The sequence below is a fragment of the Chelmon rostratus genome, chromosome 19 (genome assembly GCF_017976325.1).
Source record: "Chelmon rostratus isolate fCheRos1 chromosome 19, fCheRos1.pri, whole genome shotgun sequence".
In the NCBI taxonomy this organism is placed as follows: domain Eukaryota; kingdom Metazoa; phylum Chordata; class Actinopteri; order Chaetodontiformes; family Chaetodontidae; genus Chelmon; species Chelmon rostratus.
In genome coordinates, this window is record NC_055676.1 from 17,316,584 (window position 1) to 17,335,650 (window position 19,067).

The 19,067-nt window shown below is 42.7% G+C and overlaps 1 protein-coding gene across 1 annotated transcript; it reads left to right on the forward strand.

Annotated features, from left to right (window-relative positions):
* Positions 1 to 1,386: 1,386 nt before the first annotated feature.
* On the forward strand, positions 1,387 to 18,551 carry thbs4b (thrombospondin 4b). The gene is made up of 22 exons (XM_041959626.1): positions 1,387 to 1,666; positions 5,053 to 5,250; positions 6,156 to 6,406; positions 6,523 to 6,625; positions 6,781 to 6,863; positions 6,975 to 7,026; positions 7,159 to 7,310; positions 8,717 to 8,854; positions 9,773 to 9,850; positions 9,949 to 10,092; positions 10,167 to 10,271; positions 10,353 to 10,460; positions 11,714 to 11,873; positions 12,977 to 13,095; positions 13,698 to 13,750; positions 13,871 to 14,064; positions 15,289 to 15,467; positions 16,130 to 16,178; positions 16,267 to 16,463; positions 16,604 to 16,776; positions 17,482 to 17,621; positions 17,827 to 18,551. Exons 1-22 carry the CDS (start codon positions 1,588 to 1,590, stop codon positions 17,883 to 17,885), a joined length of 2,814 nt encoding a protein of 937 aa, XP_041815560.1. The 5' UTR covers positions 1,387 to 1,587; the 3' UTR covers positions 17,886 to 18,551.
* The last annotated feature ends 516 nt before the right edge of the window (positions 18,552 to 19,067 follow it).

A 19,067-nucleotide genomic window follows, 5' to 3' on the forward strand; every position in this document is an offset into this window, starting at 1 on the left:
GAATGTCAGAGTCTTGGGATTTGGTCATATTGGTATCACGAATAAAAATAGTCAGGAGATGGTGTCAGAGACATTTGGGGTTTGGTTTTATCTCCGAGCCAACTGCAGCGTTCACTGTCTGACCTCATCAACCGCACCATGAATGTGACTCATGTGCCCAGCCACAGCAGACTGATGTGGTCTATTGAGCTCCGGACCGCAGCTGCAGACCATGCATGGAGGTCTGTTGGGCTTTCTGCGATCCAGACCCCAAATGCCTGTAAAGGCTCATTCGGAAACCCAGTCAGGGGCCAGATAAAACTGGTGTCCTGTTGCTGACTGGATGGAGTCCATATCAGTACACAAAAAAATACCGGAGCAGGGGTATACGGCTAACCACAAGGAACACCTGTGGCAGATGTATGGAAACTATGACTCATTTGCAGCTGTTTGTTGCTATAGATACTCGTGTTTATCCTTTCAAGTGGGAACATCATCTTGCAGCCGCTGGGACTTGGCTTTTATTGAATCAGTGAAGGATTCAAACATCATTAATACAGATTCTGTACTTTTTTCATTTTTCTTTTAATGCCCAATGGCAGTTGCTCACCAGTGGAACAAGGTTCAGTCGGCTTAAAAAATAAGATGCAACAGGCAGGAGAAAGGGAAAAACAAACATCATTAAGACCTGAACCTCCTCATCTCTGCCAAATGTGGTGCCAGACATGCTGACGACCTGGAGGCCGCGTGAGCCAGCGGCCTGTCTGAAGCTCTGCCGGCCAGTTAACATGGCTGTTCTGAACAGGGCTGTTCAGACAGGGCGAGAAGGAGTGCAGTGGTGCCTGAACCAAAGCATGTCAGAGACATTTCATTAAGACCCCAGGGAACTGTGTTAACTTGTGGAAACGGGGTATAATATGTCACCTTTAAGGCGCAGGCTCCACAGCACTCGTTTCCTGACTTTGCCCGGGGATGGAAGGGGTGGGGGAGCAAGGGCAACATGGGGAAGGTGTCACATCTGATCCCTGGAAGGAAAGTGAAATAATCTCCCTGTGTTTCAGACAGAGTGTGAAGAAAATACTCAAAGTCTGACTGCTGGAGGTGGGAAACACATTTTTAGAAATTCACCCCAAGCATGAACTCAAGAGTCTAAAAATATTCTGGACTCAATTTGAGTCAAAACATGATTACAGCGGCCAAACATGGGGTTCCTGGAGTGGATTAGAAGCTGCTCATGTACAGTACATTTGTATCAGAGCCAGTGGGAATTGTTAGCAGCCCGTTGGAGCCAATGCAAAGAGTTTCCCCAGGTCACTCCTTCTCTGCATGGGGCCGTCAGAGGAAGGTTTTAAAAGCAGGTTCTGGCCCTGATGCTCCTCCCTCAGTGAGACTCCTGCGATCTTCACATTCACATACCAACACACACACAAAAGCAACTTCTATTAGACTTGCCATGACAGTCTTGTCTCACTGCTGATTCAAAAAGGAGGCAAGGACTCAAACGCACCACTCACAGCAGGCGCAGACATACGGGAAACTGCCACTGTGTCAGGAACTGATAAGTCACCACAGAAAAAACGCTGATCTGGGACCAGTTGGAAGGACAAAATGGGTCTTTGGACAGCCCTGATTCTGGCCTCGCAGCTGCTATTAAAACTGTGCTCACACGTGGAAGCTCAGGCTTTGGGTGAGTGTTATTTGAAGTGCTTGAATTTGCTTTTGATATCAATTATTGTACACATGATAACAATTATTACAAAATGTGTCATATTGATTGGTGATTGCAGCAGCTCTCATTGCTGCTGGGGAAGACAAAAATCCACCAGATGTAAATGTTTTCAGGCCTTCTGTTTGTTGTTTAAATTTTAACACACACACATACACACACACACACACATAAAGAAAGAAATGTCTTTGATTTTATTCGAATGCTGCATTTTTCTGACATCCTGGCTGTGATGTAATCCTCCATTTTCATTATCTGTCAGAAAAGATTTAATGGCTCCACCACTGGGTATTTTAACACACTATGTATGAGTTCAATGCATAATGGATAAAGCAGACACTGTGAAAGAGAATATCATATGCAGACCCAAAGAACACAAAGGATTAGACATGGCGTGTGATACTCACTGAGGTACGAATAAAATGCTAAATATCCCCGTCAGTTGTAGGAGAGATGAGGCGGCCGAATACATTTTCGTGTCGGTGACAGGAGGTAGACAAAGATAAAGAATAAAAGCAGACAGACTTTAAAACTCACCATCTCTCAGCTGAAGTAAAGTCACCCTGCTTTTCATATCTATCCAGCCGGATCTGCTTGATTACTCCGGCGCAGGAGGTTCAGCTTTCTGGCTCGTAATAATTCAAACAAAGTCCCTGCTAGGTCACACACATGGGAATAATCAGAGATGATCTGGGCGCAATATTGAACTTGAAGTCACACATAAGCACAGACTCTCCTCTCTGTCTCTGACACACACTCGCACACAAATTTGTTCAAGGTCACGCACAAAGCGGAGCTGCAGACGACATGCAGGAGTGTTGGTGTTTATCAGCTCCTTACAAATCACCCCAGTGATTGATGGTATAGCTTTCATGCACCCATTAATCCCTACAATCTTCTGGCAATGGCTGCCTGATGTTATGTATAAAACAAGTCCAGATTAATGGAGTTCATCATCTATCATTTCCCTTCCAAATGGCTCATTGTCTGCATGACTGGAATTCTCTATGTTCAAAAGGGGAGAGTCCGATTTACAGCTGCGCTGAGTAAGATTTTAGTAGCACAAAACAGCCATTCTATCTCTGTAAAGGGTTATTGGGGTTATTGATCAATATTAATGTCTGAAGGATGACTTCACAGGGAGTTTAGATTACTGGAATTCGAAACTCACTTTCTACTTTGGGCACAAAGATTATGCACAGGGACAAAGAACATCTTTAAAGCAGCTATATTCTATATTTGTCATAATAACAATGGATCAAATGACAATGTGAAAACAATGTGAAAGGGGTTGCTCGTACATCGCACTACAGAGAGTTTATCATCTGAATCTGCAGCTCCTCTCAACTTTGCAGCGTTTTTATAATAGGTTTCAGCTCATTTTTTTGCTGTCTGGCACTTTCACTGTTTTGGTTCACTCTCGCTGGCCTCATAGCGGCATTTTTTGGCTGTAGCAGGGAGCTGTTTTCAGGAAAAAAGCTCTAAAAACTGCAGACAGAAACAGTTGGTGCATGCAGCAGTGCAGCATTTAGCAGCTAAAAAGCCTGCTATTTCCCTGGTGGAGACCAAAAACAGAGCTAAAAAAGACTGAATGTCAGACTTGCATTCGCCAGGTCACCGCAAACACAACTCCAAATGAATGATACTGTTGCATCTTAACTGCCAGAGGTATAAGAAGCAACTGTTCTTCAAATCAACCTCGATAGCGTGTCAGTGTTGTGTTCACAGCTTGTTTCCACTGCCCCCAAATGGCCGTTGGAAGTATAAATGTTTTAATCTAATTTGCATCTGAGCGCAAAATATTATTATTACAATATTTTACATCATGGAATATAATCTCTGCCTCTATTCGATAGCTCATGGCTATTGCAGAAATGTGACCTCATTGTTTATGTTAATTGCATGCTGATGTAATTCCTTCATCATTACTAATGGTGGACTTGGGGCCTCAAACCATAACACTACAATAAATCACAGCTTTCAGCATGTGAGCCCTCAAATGTGAAGTATTTATTATGCAGTAAAATGAAGAATGCTGACCATTGGTACAATTTATAACAATATTCAACCATGATAGATTTATATGCTGGAGTTAAGGAGAGGACAAGACACTGGATTACTTAATGGCTTTCAGCTGAACTAGTTTTATGGAGCTTGAAACTTGAGGTTAATCAGGGGGTGAAATGAGGCACTTTCTCAGGATCTCTGGAGTAAGACGACCCTGACCCGCACTAAGCCCTCTGTCCAGAAGATAAATGAACAGCACAACTGTGAGCTTTATGTGCAAGTGTGCGTCTCTGTGTCTTTGTGGTGTTAACTCGAAAAACAGAAAGCATGCATTGAGGTTCATTTGTTTCCTTGTTGTTTTGCTCATTTTCAGACTTTTGTCAATTTAATGGACCAATAAGTCCCCTTGAGTCAAAAAGAGATCTATCTGTTTGTGTACCACTCACTAGGAGATTTTGGTAATCATGAACACAAAAGATTAATTTCTGGCATTCTGAAAGTGATGTTGCCAACACTGCGTAAGCAGGGGTTTTCAGTAGCTTAGTCATAGTTAGCGGCACACATTTTCAAAGAACCCTATGTGCTTCTGAAATACAGCATGTACTGGACAAAACACGAGGGGCAGAGGAGGTAGACAAAAGAAAAAGGAGAAATCTCATCTGGGGATCATGCTTCGCAATCTTGGCTGACAATGGCCAATCTCAGGGAGCATTTGGGAGCAATTTTGCTCCCTCACGACAGTGGGCCTTGCAGACTGCTTTCAGGGTACTTGTGTATTCATGATGTGAGCAGATGGCGGACTAGAGATTCACAGCACATCCTCTCGTGGCCTGCCCAGCTCCCAAGTCACTGTATTAAAGTGACACTCTAATCATGAGCGCAAGTGTACAGCGTCTCTCTCTGGCATTTCACTCCCACTAAGCAGCCTGTCAGCAGACATGTCTAAATTCTTCCATGCCTCTGCTTGTGAGAACAGTGAAAGAATTGTGGGTGAAAATGAGAGCTCACATGCATTTAATCAGCCGAACAGCCTAGGTGTGGACCGGGCAAAAAGATTAACAACGCTGCACATGTAACTGTCAAAGTACACAGCTCTGATTTGTTTCAAACAGCTTCGTGATTTCTCTGAGCCAACTCTGCCTGCCAAGTTTGCGCTGACTGATTGACACAGCGTCTCGCAAGAGCAACAAACACTGGGTCAACATCATCATCCTCTTCTTGTCGACTCAGGATGTGTTTACTCTGGGATTGGAGCGTGGCTGCACATTGTGAATATTCATATCTCATCATCCATTACTCATGCGCTTTACCGCTTCTCTCTTTGCCGTCCCTGTCAACAGTCTATGATCTGCTCACCTCGCCTGATTGCCTGCCAGACCTGCTGCAGGGGGGTCTGGCTGAGCAAGGGGTGAACGAGGCTTTCATCCTAACCTCCTTCAAGTTGCAGCCCAAGACCGGAACCTCTGTGTTTGGCCTGTACAACCCCAGGGACAACAGCAAGTACTTTGAGTTCACTGTGATGGGGAAGCTCAATAGAGGTAAGAGAATGTGAAAGAAGCTCAGGGAAAATAATGAAAATGGTAATTTATAATGATGAACCTGCACAGGATTGTCATAAAACCCTGTAGCTCCCCTCAGTTCTGCAGAGCATTTTAGTACCTTTCAGCTCATTGTTTTGGTTTTAGAGCCCACCAACTTTGCAGTTTTGGTTCAGTTTTGTCAGCTGTTTTTCGCACTACCTGCCAAACACCAAACAGCAGACAAGACACAGTTAGCGACTAGCTGGTGAACTGAGCAAAGCATTAGGAGCTAAAAAAACCCAAATATTTCCTTCAGGACTCGGTGGAGACCAAGAGCAGAGCTGAAAAGATAAAATGATGAATGGATCAATGCTGTGTTTACATCTTGTTCTTCTAGATTATATTTATTTCCATCCAAATGTCCGTATGAATCTTTATCAATGGATATTTTGTTCTCTCACAGGTCTTCAGTATTTTATCAATACTTGACCACAGATGCTTTTATTGGCATCTAGCCATGCTAATAGTTTTAGCTCAGTGCGTACAGAAAACACTGTATATCCACAGAAAACACTGCTAACAGTTTCCATTGGGACTATTTCTTTAAGTAGTTCACTGCAATCTGGAAAGACAAATTGCAAATTATTCAACACTAAAAAATAAAATCTCATTTACCTCCAGTGCACTGGGTTGCAGGCATTGCCATTGTTAGCATGTTACCATAATGATATTATCATTAAGCACAAAACACAGCTGTTCTTAAATACAGCCCCACATAGCTGCAAGTGAGGCTGTAGTCTCTTAGTCTTGTTGTAATTTGGATGAATCAACCCTTTACAATAAATGCTTCCTCTAAATCCTCTTTCTCACTATTATCTCTTCTTTGCTACCGTCACTTCTTTGCATGCTCTATCCTCTCAAAGCTGTGTTACGCTACCTGCGGAGTGACAAGAGGATGAGCTCAGTAACCTTCAACAACCTGGTGCTGGCAGACGGGCAAAAACACCGACTGTTGTTCCACCTGAAGGGGATGCAGCAGCAGGGGCCGGGCGGGGTGGAGCTGCATCTGGACTGCAGGCTGGTGGAGACGGTCAGGGATCTCCCTGCTGCCTTCCAGGGTTTGCCAGCAGGCTATGGTATAGTGGAGCTAAAGACCATGCAAGCCAGAGAGCAGGTGACCCATTACTTCCAGTATTTCCATACAATAATGAAAATGTTTCTGTCCCAATAATGCATCTGGAGGTTTCCAAATGGCTTAGCTGTCCCCTTTGGCCTGTTTTATTCTAACAGGAGAGTTTAGACGAGCTCAAGCTGGTGGTTGGGGATTCATTTGAGAATGTTGCTTCGTTACAAGACTGCCATTTCCAACAAAGAGACTCCGTCCAGACTCTGGGTAAGATCCTCTCTGTGGAGGAAACTGTCCACATAGACGGCCAAATGTTTCCAAGGAAAACAATTCCAGCAACAACAGTCAGTGTTTGTCAGAGTGACTCAGGGAATCCCCCACCTCTGCTTCAGTTTCACAAAATAACAGTCCCTTTCTCTCAGGGGTCAACACGAAGCAGCTGTCCAATCAGATGTTGGAGTTAACAAAGGTGATAAATGAGCTGAAAGACGTCCTCATTCAGCAGGTGACTACCGCTAACAATTCCTCTGAGGCCACTTAATCCCTGCTTCCTCACCCCTGACCCCCACGACAACCTGCATGACTGCATGTAAACGTTGTGTTTGACCTTTTCCAGGTCAAAGAGACCTCGTTTCTCAGAAACACCATCTCAGAGTGCCAGGCCTGCGGTAAGATCACGTCCAGTAGCTGTCACTCAGCAATAAATGTGATGCTTAAAGACTATTTTTGGATTGTTTGATAAACAAAATAAAACTGCAGATGATGAAGTCAGTGTGTTATTTGTTCTCTGTTATTTGAAGGTCTGGGTGGTAGTGAGGTGGTGAAACCAAGGTGTGCCCCAGGTGTGTGTTTCCGTAACGATATGTGCATAGAGACAGCAGATGGTGTCGACTGTGGACCGTGTCCTGACGGCTACACCGGGGATGGTTTCAACTGCGATGATGTGGACGAGGTAAGCCTCAGTGTGTGTGTGTGTTTCTCTACTTCTGTTCTTGTGAGAGTCAAGACAGCTACAAAGCACCCTCACCCTCAATTCTTGCATTTTAGGGCTATAACTTGACTTTATGGTTAAGATTACAGTTACCGTGAAGGTAAGAGTTGGCCCGTGCAGACAAAACAAACCCCATGTGCAGTTTGCAGTACCAGAACATACTGCAGCAGCACATTCATACTCTGGTTTTGACTCCAGATGAAAAACATTGTGAACTAACAGCGTGTTAAATCCACTCTCACCTCCAGTGTAAACGGAGAGGATGCCTTGAACTATAGCATATGTCCTGCATGCATTTGGATTATAAGCATCTGTTGGTGACTAAAAATGAATAAAAGAGGTGCATCTTCGCTATGTTTTTGCTCGCTTATTATATAATTCATGTGCAATATGGTAATAGATATGCTGTCTCTCAGCAAGGTGGCAGTGGGGGTCCAACAGCCAGCATTTTGTCAATTTTCCCAATTTGATGCCAAAAATAAGTTAAATAGCCATGTAATGGGAGGGTGGGTAATGTGCAAATTATGTTAAATCTCCATGAGGTAAGCGTGGGCCTGAGGCTGTTGCTCTTGACAAAATTAGTATATTTCCACACAGAAACTGTACTGTGTAGACAAACCAGTGAACTGGTTTGAATATGTTATTACTTAAGTAAGTATTTGGGGTTTTTTGTCTTCATTCAAATACAGGCAGCAGAGAGGTGGCAGGAAATAAGGTGAGAGAGGAGGAATAGCATGCAACATAGCATTCCTTGGCTAGGAATTAAATATACTGCCATCTGTATATGGTATGCATCTTAACCAGCAGGCCACCATGACGCCCTGGTGTTGATGGTCTTTGCAGGGCACTTATCTGATACTCTGTGAAACTACAAGTCTCTATAATGTTACCAAAGCTGTTCATATTAAGTCCTATTTGGACTGATGTTTTGAAGGGATTTCGTTGCACCAAACTGGGGTCCCTCACTTGGGTGGGGTGACATAAGAATTGATTTCAGCAAGGTTTTTTGGGTCTTAGAAATGAAATCTGTCGATGGGATCATGAAGTGGCCCACTGGGTCTATATGCACTTCTCACAAGATAATACGGTATAACGAGGTTCAGCAGTGAAAGCCACAGGTAGCGGTTCAGGAGTTCGGTTAAAGCTGTCGATGAGGTCCTCATGAGGATAGAACAAGTGGGCATGTGTGTTTGCCTGTCTGTCTTTTCGTGTTTGCGCTGACCCCTTTTTTAAGGACTGGCCCCTTCAGCATTCTCTTTTTTGCATGAGCAGAAGTGTCATCAAACCTAAAAGCTTTCGCCGAGAAGCCCTGTGAGAACCACATACATTTTGCAGCTTCAACAGAGCTCTCATCCCCCTTTCTGCAGTGCCAGTTTAACCCCTGCTTCCCTGGAGTGAAGTGTGTGAACACGGCCCCGGGCTACCGCTGTGACGCCTGTCCGCTGGGCTACAGCGGCCTGCCAGTGGAGGGCGTGGGTGTTTTGTTCGCCCAGACCAACAAACAGGTAAACGAGCAGACTTCTGACACAAAAACTAGAACATAAAGAGGGATGCATGCAAATTACTGCATAGCTCAATAAAAACAAAACAAAAAAAATCATTATAAGAAGGGTTTCTAATGTGATTGTTCTACAAGACAATCCAGGGTAACACTTTAAATCACATCTGTCAAGTTGCATTGAAATTATTTAATGCATATAGATATCCATAAAATATGTACGGGTCCCCTTTGCCATGGAAAATATTTATGTACAGGAGGAAAGGGAAAAGATGGAAAGTCACTTGATTACAGTGTAAGTTTGGGGTGTTTGGCCAGTAAAATATAATGGTCCCTTGTTCACTTATTTTTTTCACTGTAGTTTTTATGTAGGTGCAGAACATGCAGGTTGTACATTAAAAACAATCTCTTGGTTAAGGCACTTTTTAAGAAACTTGCAAAGTAAACATTGGGCATGCAGGCTGCAATATTTGTGTATTTAATTTGCACCTTAGTAAAAAAGGTACTTCAAACATATAATTCTGCAAAAAAAAAAAAAAAAGGCCCCTGTGTGTAAATTACCATACGTGAAATAATGAAGAATGAAGTAATGGTGGTGCTTCAATGCATAAGCAGTACTTAAATGTTGTAGCTGGCTCAGGTGGAGCTAGTTTTTTTAACAACTCTTCCAACCCTAACACTGCGAAAAAAGGTTGTGAGCCACCGCTTTAATCTTTGGCAATTTGTTTGAATCGTTTGTTTAATCATTTAAAATTAAATTAATTTGAAAAGTAACCAGGAATTATATGTCAGAGAAATGTAGTGGAGTCAAAATCTAAAGTATAATAGCAAAGAAGTACTTCAAAATGATACTTAAGTATAGTACTTGAGTAGATGTACATTTTGATGATTTCTCATCTCACATTCGTCATTTTGCTGAACTCAGGTCTGTGACGACATCGACGAATGCAAAGGGCCCGACAACGGAGGCTGCACTGCAAACTCAGTCTGTCACAACTCTGTGGTAAGATGACTGTCAGATATTATCTGAACACTACACATGGCTCTTGCGGGGCAGTTGTTTCACTTGTGCCACCTTCCAATGTCCTCATTCCTGCACAGGGCTCGTACCACTGCGGCAGCTGCAAGTCAGGTTTCACAGGCGATCAGGTGAAGGGCTGTAAACCAGAGCTCAGCTGCCTGACCAACCCCTGTGATATCAACGCCCTGTGCAATTTAGAGAGGGACGGGTCCATCTCTTGTCAGGTAGGATGTCACACTTTTTCACTCTCCGCACACACGCTGTCTGAGTTTCTGAAGGGTTTCATTTGTCTTGTCAGTGTGGAATTGGCTGGGCCGGTAACGGATACTTGTGTGGGAAGGATACCGACATTGACGGATACCCAGATGAGAAGCTCAAATGCAAAGATGTAAACTGTAAAAAGGTAAGCAAAGAAAATCTTGTCAGCAAATGCAACTGTGCTGTGACGGGCAGGCCTTTTTCTCATCCTTTCATCTCGTCACAGGATAACTGCGTCTACGTTCCTAACTCTGGTCAAGAGGATGCCGACCGGGACGGCCTAGGAGACACCTGTGATGACGATGCAGATGGTGACGGTATACCAAATGAGCAGGTTGGTGGAAATGCTTTAACGAATGCATGCAAGAAGGCAGCGCGTCCTTACAATAAAGTAGCTGGAGCTGGAGAATGGAGTAGTTCTGCACACTTTAGATGACTGATACCACTCATGTCTGTCAGTTTAATATATAGCTACAGCCAGCAGCCGGTTTACTCAGCTTAGAATAAAAACTGGAAAACAGCTGGCCTGGCTCTGTCCAAAGGTTACAAAATGCACCTAAAAGCCCCTCGAAAGCTCACAAATAATTGTTGTTGTTGTTTTTTTCAATCTGGAGAAAAACTATACGGAATAAAGGCAACTGATGGAAACTATTTATTTCCAGAATTCAGCATTTTTACGTGAGAGTTTTGGCACAAAACCGCTTGTAAAACCACAATGTGTCTTCTATACACTTTTGTATGCATTAAACAAACACATGATGTGTTAATTAGTGAGCTTTATAGCTGCTGGAAGGGAGATTTTGTTACCTTCGACAGAGCCAGGCTAGCTTTTCTTGGGAGCATATCTCCCCGGGTCCTTCCAGTATTGTGTTAACACGCATTAACCCTCCTATTGTGTTCAGGTCAAACGTCTGACCCTGACCCCGGGAACACAGGACCCTGGGGACGCTGGAATGTCTCCCTTTTCTCCCATATTTCCAGTGATTGTGTAAAACCAAGCTACCGGCTGTTGGCTGTAACTTCACATTTACTGTACAGACATGACAGCGGTATCAATCTGCTCGTCTAACTGTTTCCTTTAAAAGTTAATTCATCATCACAACATTTTTTGTTGATCAACTAATGGATTAATCAACTGATTGTTTCAACTCTGAAGCTCACAGAGGCAAAGACTGAACACTGCCCACCAGCATCCCACATTTGCATAGATTTGTGGTGGAATGTAGTACATGAAGTACAATTACTCAAGTACTGTACTTAAGTACAATTTCAAGGTACTTATACTTGTCATCAGTATTTCCATTTATAAACATAAAATGTAAAGTGCACCATACACATGAATGCATTTACTGCACAATGAGTACTATTACTTTGATACTTTAAGTACATTCTGCTGATAATACTCTTATTGAAGTAAGGTTTTGAATGCAGTACTTGTACTTGCAGTGGAACATTTTTAGAGTGTGGTATTACTACATTTTTACATTACATTACATTTGAATACTTTTTCCATGTACACACAAGCTTGTCCACTGACACAAATACACATGCTGTGAATGAGACCTCTGTGTTCTCTGTCTGTCTCAGGACAACTGCTGGTTAAAGCCCAACGTGGACCAGAGGAACAGCGACAAGGACAGCCACGGCGACGCCTGTGATAACTGCCGCATGGTGGAGAACCCCGACCAGAGGGACACCGACAGCGATGGCAAAGGGGACGCATGTGATGACGACATGGATGGAGATGGTATGGAGAGATATTACATCACTAAAACTGACGCTCGTGCTTATATAACCGGCATCACTGAAGGCTCTCACTGTTATGTCTTATTACTCTGTTCTCTCCTTCACATCTCCACCCCTGGAGATCTCCAAGAATCTCGCTCGTGCAGACAGATTGCACACCTCTCTCTAAATCATGTTCAAGAAATACATCAGTGTAGTAGCATGGATGCTTTCATAAGCCAGGTGAGGCATGAGAAACAGCACTGCAATAAAAAAAAAAAAGTCAAAGCCAGTAGCAGTCTGACCCCAGAGCCAAACACAAGCTTTGATCATCCAGCAGTATGATTACACCTCGAAAAGCCCCACAGGAGAGAAGATAGTTTTTCCTTATCGCTTCTGCTTGACCTTTCCGCATTTGTGGTGCTGCTGCTGCCTCCCTGCGATGAATGAAAAATAGCATCTGAACACGAGCGGCTGTTCACCTGCATTGCAAATGCAACAGTGCAACCTAGTGGTGAAGTTACAAACAACACGCCATGTAAGCATGAGCTGATAAAGCAACAGTGTGGGTACAATGTGCATTTATTAATCAAGTATAAATTCACTGGTTGGCTTATCAATGAAAATGTATCAGTTACTTTATAGAATTCACTCTATCTTGTCTGCTGTAACCGATCACGTTGATTTTAGAGGTCAAATCTCTGTTTGTTTTGTGATAGAGCAGCTTGGTTTGTGTTACCATTAACCCAAAGATATTCAGTTTCCTCTCACGTGAGAGAACGAAAGGAAGCAAATCACCAGAAATTGAAAGAAAAAAATGACTGATCTAATTAATTAATCAACATTGTTGCAGATTACTATTCTGTGGATTGAATAGCTGCTGCAGCTCTTATTTGAAATAGTCATTTTGTAGTCAGAAAAATTCACTTAAATCCCTTATCAGAGCCAAAGTCCAGAATCAGGACAGGATAAAACAGGAAGTAATTTACTCCAGTAAATATTCTCTATACTGAAAGCGTAGCTCTACCTGGAAGCTCTGGACATATCAAGCATGACAATAATATACATTCACTGATATTCACAAAGTTCTGACCATCTTCTCCTCGCTTGTTCTTTGGCGAGCAGGCCTCAAGAACTTTCTGGACAACTGTCAGCGTGTCCAGAACACAGACCAGCTGGACCGGGACGGAGACGGCGTGGGAGACGCCTGCGATAGCTGCCCCGACATCCCCAACCCAAACCAGGTCAGTCACAGCCACATGGATGCGTGGATGGATGGACAGTGGGGGAAGTAACTGAGTACATTTACTTAAGTACTGTACTTAAATATAGTTTTGAGGTACTTAACTTTAGTATTTCCCCTTTATGCTAACTTATACTTCTATTCCACTACATTTCAGAGGGAAATACTTTACTTTGTACTCTACTACATTTATCTGGTAGCTTTTATTACCATTTACTTTTAAGATTAAGAAATGCAGCATATGGTTAAACATTAAACCAGTAATTCAAGCATTTTCCCTTTAAAATTCTGAGATGGTTTTCCTTAAATAACTTTTTGAGGTAAAAGTATCTAATATTTCATAAAAAGGAAGCAAATATAAGGAATAAATGAAATGAAATTTGTGTTTTTTCTGTCTTTCCTCTCCCGTTTGGAGGTCAAAACTATTACAATAAACTAAAAATTCATCAGTCCCAGCAGCCATTTTATTGTGGAATGAGTAGTTTTCATTTTGATATTCTGAGTACATTTTCCTGATAACTCTTATCTACTTTTATGTAATTGGGTTTTAAATGCAGGACTTTTGCTTGTGCTGGAGCATTGAACTTTCTGCTCTTGTTTCAGTCGGATGTTGACAATGACCTGGTTGGAGACTCCTGTGACACAAACCAGGACAGGTAACAACATCATCACAGTCTCTATGCTGTGCTCTTGCAGATATCCGAAGTGTTTTTTTCCACTACTACCAGTGCTACAGCTTTTGTTCACGTCATGTGATCCTGTCACTTCCCCTGCAGCGATGGCGACGGTCACCAGGATACCAAGGATAATTGCCCACTCGTGATCAACAGCTCCCAGCTGGACACCGACAAGGACGGGCTGGGTGACGAGTGTGACGACGACGACGACAACGATGGGATCCCTGACATTTTGCCGCCGGGGCCAGATAACTGCAGGCTGGTTCCAAACCCCGACCAGATCGACGACAACAGTGAGTCTCAAGTACAAACCATTTTCATATACCACCACAAAACAGTAATGTACAGATATAATTGCTAAAATCTTTGGCTGAAAACTTGCTCTGCTCGGAGATAAATGTTCAGAATTTAATCTCCACGTCCGTATTCACCCTGAACCGTTCCTGACTAATTGTTGCGAGCAGTTCGGGGCCCCCAGTTTCCCACCTAAGCGGAGCAAGTAAAAGCAACCTTGAGCAGATTAAGTGGCAATTTTGTTGGGTAAAAGCACCACTTGTGACTCATTGTGACAGGACTTGCTAAAAAATGGGCTCTGAAGTCAATGGCAGTGGAGTGTCAATTCAAATCAAGTGGGGCAAGGCGGTTTTTGTTGGCAGTGATGTAACGTGGAGACAGACCTTCAGGGTGTCCCTAACAATCTTTATTTGTGCTTTCATAGGCACAATATAGAAGTGTCCATTTTACCCATATATAGCCACCAGTTTGGAATATCGTAACACCAAAGGTTTATCAGTTTTGGAGCTTGAAACATCAATAAACATTTACGCATTTCCCAAGTGAGCATCATTAGCACACAATGATGTCTTAGCTGTACATTCACTGTCTTAATAGTGTATTTATTGTCATGTATGTCACTTATGTCCTTCCATTTCATAGATGATACAGATTCTGATTCAGAACTGCATGTGACAATAAACAAACACCACCAAATCTGCTAGAGAAGCTACAGGTAGCACTTTTTTCAGCGTGGCAAACGCAGCAATTTCTAATTCAGAAAACACACTCACACAGCAGGGTGCAGAAAACAGCGAGCTTCAACACAAAATTAAACAAAGTGCAGCACACGTTCGTGTTGCTTTTCCAAAATGTGAACAGCCCCTTAAGAAAGGACATTTTTTGCACTTTGGCAGCATATTTGGGATGTTTTATATTCAGGCCTTGCAGCTCTGCAGCTTCTTGAAAAGGACATTAGTTTTCTTTGGAGGCAGGCCTTCTGACATTTTTGTTCAAGCTGGTCTATAATCTCCTTGTTGTGACAAGGCAGTAAAAACGCTGGTTTTACAAAGAATGAAAGCAGCAGATCACTTTTGCGTAATTGACACAGCACTATCTATGCTAGTGTCTGTAATCAAAACCTTACATTTCACACATGTCTGCACCTGTACCATGATAATAAAACAACAATCCATAACTTTTTCACTTAAAGACATCTAAATCCTCCCTCTGTTGTCCCTCAGATGATGGAGTTGGAGATGTGTGTGAGTCTGACTTTGACCAGGACAAAGTGATTGACAGGATTGATAACTGTCCCGAGAATGCTGAGGTTACCTTGACTGACTTCAGGGCCTATCAGACGGTGGTGCTGGACCCTGAGGGCGACGCCCAGATTGATCCCAACTGGGTTGTTCTGAACCAGGTGAGATTACTGCTGGAACTTTCCTCGTCATGTACAGCGGCTACAAGTTTAAACAGCTATGTATATTCACTATTTTTAGAATGACAATGGGTCAAATGAAAAACTGTAAAGTGAAACTGCAAAAGCAATGAACATATAGAGTTATATAGTGAATTTCAGTTCTCTGTGTCACCCTGTGGCTGCAATTTTACTGCTTTGGTTCGCTCTCTCTCCCCTTATATTGTGTTTTTTAGCCACATTAGGTGGCTGTTAGCCACAAAAAAGCTCTAAAATCCCACTGTACGCTACGCTTTCTCTCAGGAGTTGATAGAGACCAAAAACAGAGCTAAAAGAGAGTGAACATGTGAACATTGGACCTATGTTACCAGGTAGCCAGAAACACAACTCCAAATGGAGGATAAAGCTGAATGTGCAGGATGTGTGAATAAGCAGCTGTTTGCTAACAAGTTTGCCATGTTAGCAACTTAAAAGTTGCATTCAGAGTTTGGCCCTAAGTGGCCAAAACCATCAGCTATTAGGTTTATAATCCACTGCTATTTGTACAGTGCATGCAAAACAATTTTCATAGACCTGAAATATAAGTTGCAATTAATTAGTTTAAGAGCAAATAAAGGCATCAAAGTGCAGAATTCCTTACGGACAACTCCCTCTCTCTCACACAGGGAATGGAAATTGTTCAGACCATGAATAGTGACCCAGGACTGGCAGTTGGTAAGATGTATTTCCTGAGTTGAGCATCAGTCACTACACAATGTTCTCAAAGCATGAATAATATACTGGTCACACTTTCTGTTGTCAGGTTACACTGCTTTCAGTGGCGTGGACTTTGAGGGCACATTTCACGTAAATACTGTGACTGACGACGACTACGCCGGCTTCATCTTTGGCTACCAGGACTCTTCCTCCTTCTACGTGGTGATGTGGAAGCAGACTGAGCAGACCTACTGGCAGGCAACGCCCTTCAGAGCTGTGGCCGAGCCCGGCATCCAGCTTAAGGTGAAAACACAAGTCGTGTCACAAACCGCCAGCGGCAGATTCACACCGATCCTATTTTTATCTCTCGACATATTTTCCACGCTTCTGCCTTCCCACATCCCTCCCTCACTGCTCTCGATCTCTCTGCCGCTGCTCGTCAGGCTGTGAAGTCTCGATCAGGCCCCGGGGAGCACTTGAGAAACTCGCTGTGGCACACGGGAGACACCAACGACCAGGTTCGTCTGCTGTGGAAGGACCCAAGAAATGTAGGCTGGAAGGACAAGGTGTCCTACCGGTGGTACCTGCAGCACCGCCCACAGGTCGGGTACATCAGGTACGACAAAGACTGTTCTGGATATTTGTCTACATATTGATAAAGTTGCATTTTGGGAAATATATTTATTCACTGTTTTGCTAAAAAGTGAGATGATCAGATTGAGACTACTCCCATATGTGTCGATATGAGGCTACAGCAGCTGGTTGGTATAGCTTAGCAAGAAGACTGGAAACAGCTAGCCTGGCTTTGTTTAAAGGCAACAAAATCCATCTTGTGGGCTTTTAAAGTTTACTAATTAACACGTTGTTTCTTTCTTATTTAATCCCAATAATAATCCAAGTTTAATAATGGCATCTTACTTTGGGGTCATGTGCAGGCCTATTTCTCCGGTCACTTCCTGGAGTCTCTACTGGTTGCCTGCGAACCTCACAATGATGACGACACACGAGGATGTCACTGCACCTAGCAAAAACATATTTTTTATTAATATATAAAAGCGTTTTTTCAGCTTAAACAAACTAGATTTCATTTGTTTTAGTTAGTTAGATTTAGAGCTGACTGAGCCAGGCTAGCTGTTTCCACCTTTTCCCACTCATTATGCTAAGCTAAGCTAACGGCCACCTAGCTCTAACTGCTGTACATATTTACAGTGCACACATGAGAGTGGTATCAGTCTTCTTATCTTACTTCCTCAAATATAGAGAGTGGAACACACAACGTAGATAGATAACCCTTTGAAATCCCATCTTTGCTTTGTTTTAGGGCACGATTTTACGAGGGAACTGAGCTGGTGGCTGACTCTGGCGTGACTATTGACACAACCATGAGAGGAGGGCGACTCGGTGTGTTCTGCTTCTCCCAAGAAAACATCATCTGGTCTAATCTGAAATACCGCTGTAATGGTAAGGAAGGGCTTCATCCAAAATCCACATATTATCAGAGTTTATGGTTGTCTGTACTTCACATCTGCAAACTGGGACAGTATCAGTGCTTATTTCTTGTCTTGTTGCATAAACGACAAACAAAGCCATGACTAGAATTAGCTTGGCCTCACTTGGTTGTAGATTCTGAGCTTGTCTCATGGCACCTCACTCCTCCCTCCAACAGACACCATCCCAGAGGATTTCCAGGAGTTCAGCACTCAGCACGGCGCTGACTCACTCTAAAGTCAAGACAGAAATATGACAGCAGATCTCCAAAGAATGCTTCTGTGTGTGTGTGTGTATGTGTGAGAGAGAGTGTGTGTTTATGTTTGTGTGTCTGTCTGTGTATTAATATGTACAGTTTTTGTGCATATATGACCACAAGATTCGTACTGTATGTGCATATTATTGTGTCTGTTTCCCTTCCCAAACTGTATCTCCCTGTTAAATTGTCTCTTAAAGGCTTATTATGCTAAATATTGTAAGTTATAATGTTTTTTTTTACCACAATGCAACATGACATAATGGCTAATAATGTTCATCCTGATATTCCATACTTTATTTGCTCCCACATACTAGTTACTGAGATAATTTTAGGTTGTGTGTAGGATTATAAACATGTTCAAGCAACTGGAAGAACCAGCAGAACCTGCTTTGGATCAGCCTCATGCTGACGTTTGCCACATTTTGATCATACACTGGTTGTATTTGTTCAACCACCAACATGGTATTTTTGCTCCTCTTGTGGAGAGGATGAACAGACCGAGTTTTGTGTAACTCAGATTTCAGACTGTGCCTCGTCTCACTGTCAATGATTAACTTAAAGCTCAGTGTAACCTTGTTTTCTCTATCCATCATTTGGTCCTTATGATCTCAACCTTTTCATATCTATGTAGTCATGAATCTGGTCAAAATAAAGGGCTTTAAAATATATCAAAGTTCATGTTGATGTTGATTTAAAAGTGATATTAGCAGGATTCTTTCTTTTTTTATCATTAACTCAAATGTAGTGCAGCGTTTGCTTGCAGATGCCAAAGGACAAGCATGCATTCCATCAGCAAACCATACGAATGCATGAAAATGACCACCTGTAACAATCCCCCTGTTTCCTCCTGAAGCTGGAACAAACAGAAACAAAGCCCGCTGTTCAGCTTGAGCAGGAAAAACCCTGCTAATAAGAACATTCCTCCCCCTGATTAGCTGCTGATATGAAGAGAGAGACTTTGGTCTTTGCACCAGGCAGGGGTCCTCCAGAAGAGACTGTTTTTTAGGCTCTAATATAGACACGAAGAGGCTACACAACATTATGCAGATTCCTTTGTATCTGACCTTGTTTTTAATCAAATATGTATGCCTTCATTAACTCAGCGGGTACTGTAGCTAGTAGATAACACAGCTGTGATTTATCTTCAACTCAAAGAGGTA

Bases quoted from the DNA above. Each gene is read 5' to 3' on its own strand.
- thbs4b (XM_041959626.1), top strand. From the start codon at position 1,588: ATGGGTCTTTGGACAGCCCTGATTCTGGCCTCGCAGCTGCTATTAAAA. The intron at 7,311-8,716 runs GTAAGCCTCAGT...CCCTTTCTGCAG, and splicing joins ACTGCGATGATGTGGACGAG to TGCCAGTTTAACCCCTGCTT. The intron at 16,777-17,481 runs GTACGACAAAGA...GCTTTGTTTTAG, and splicing joins CCACAGGTCGGGTACATCAG to GGCACGATTTTACGAGGGAA.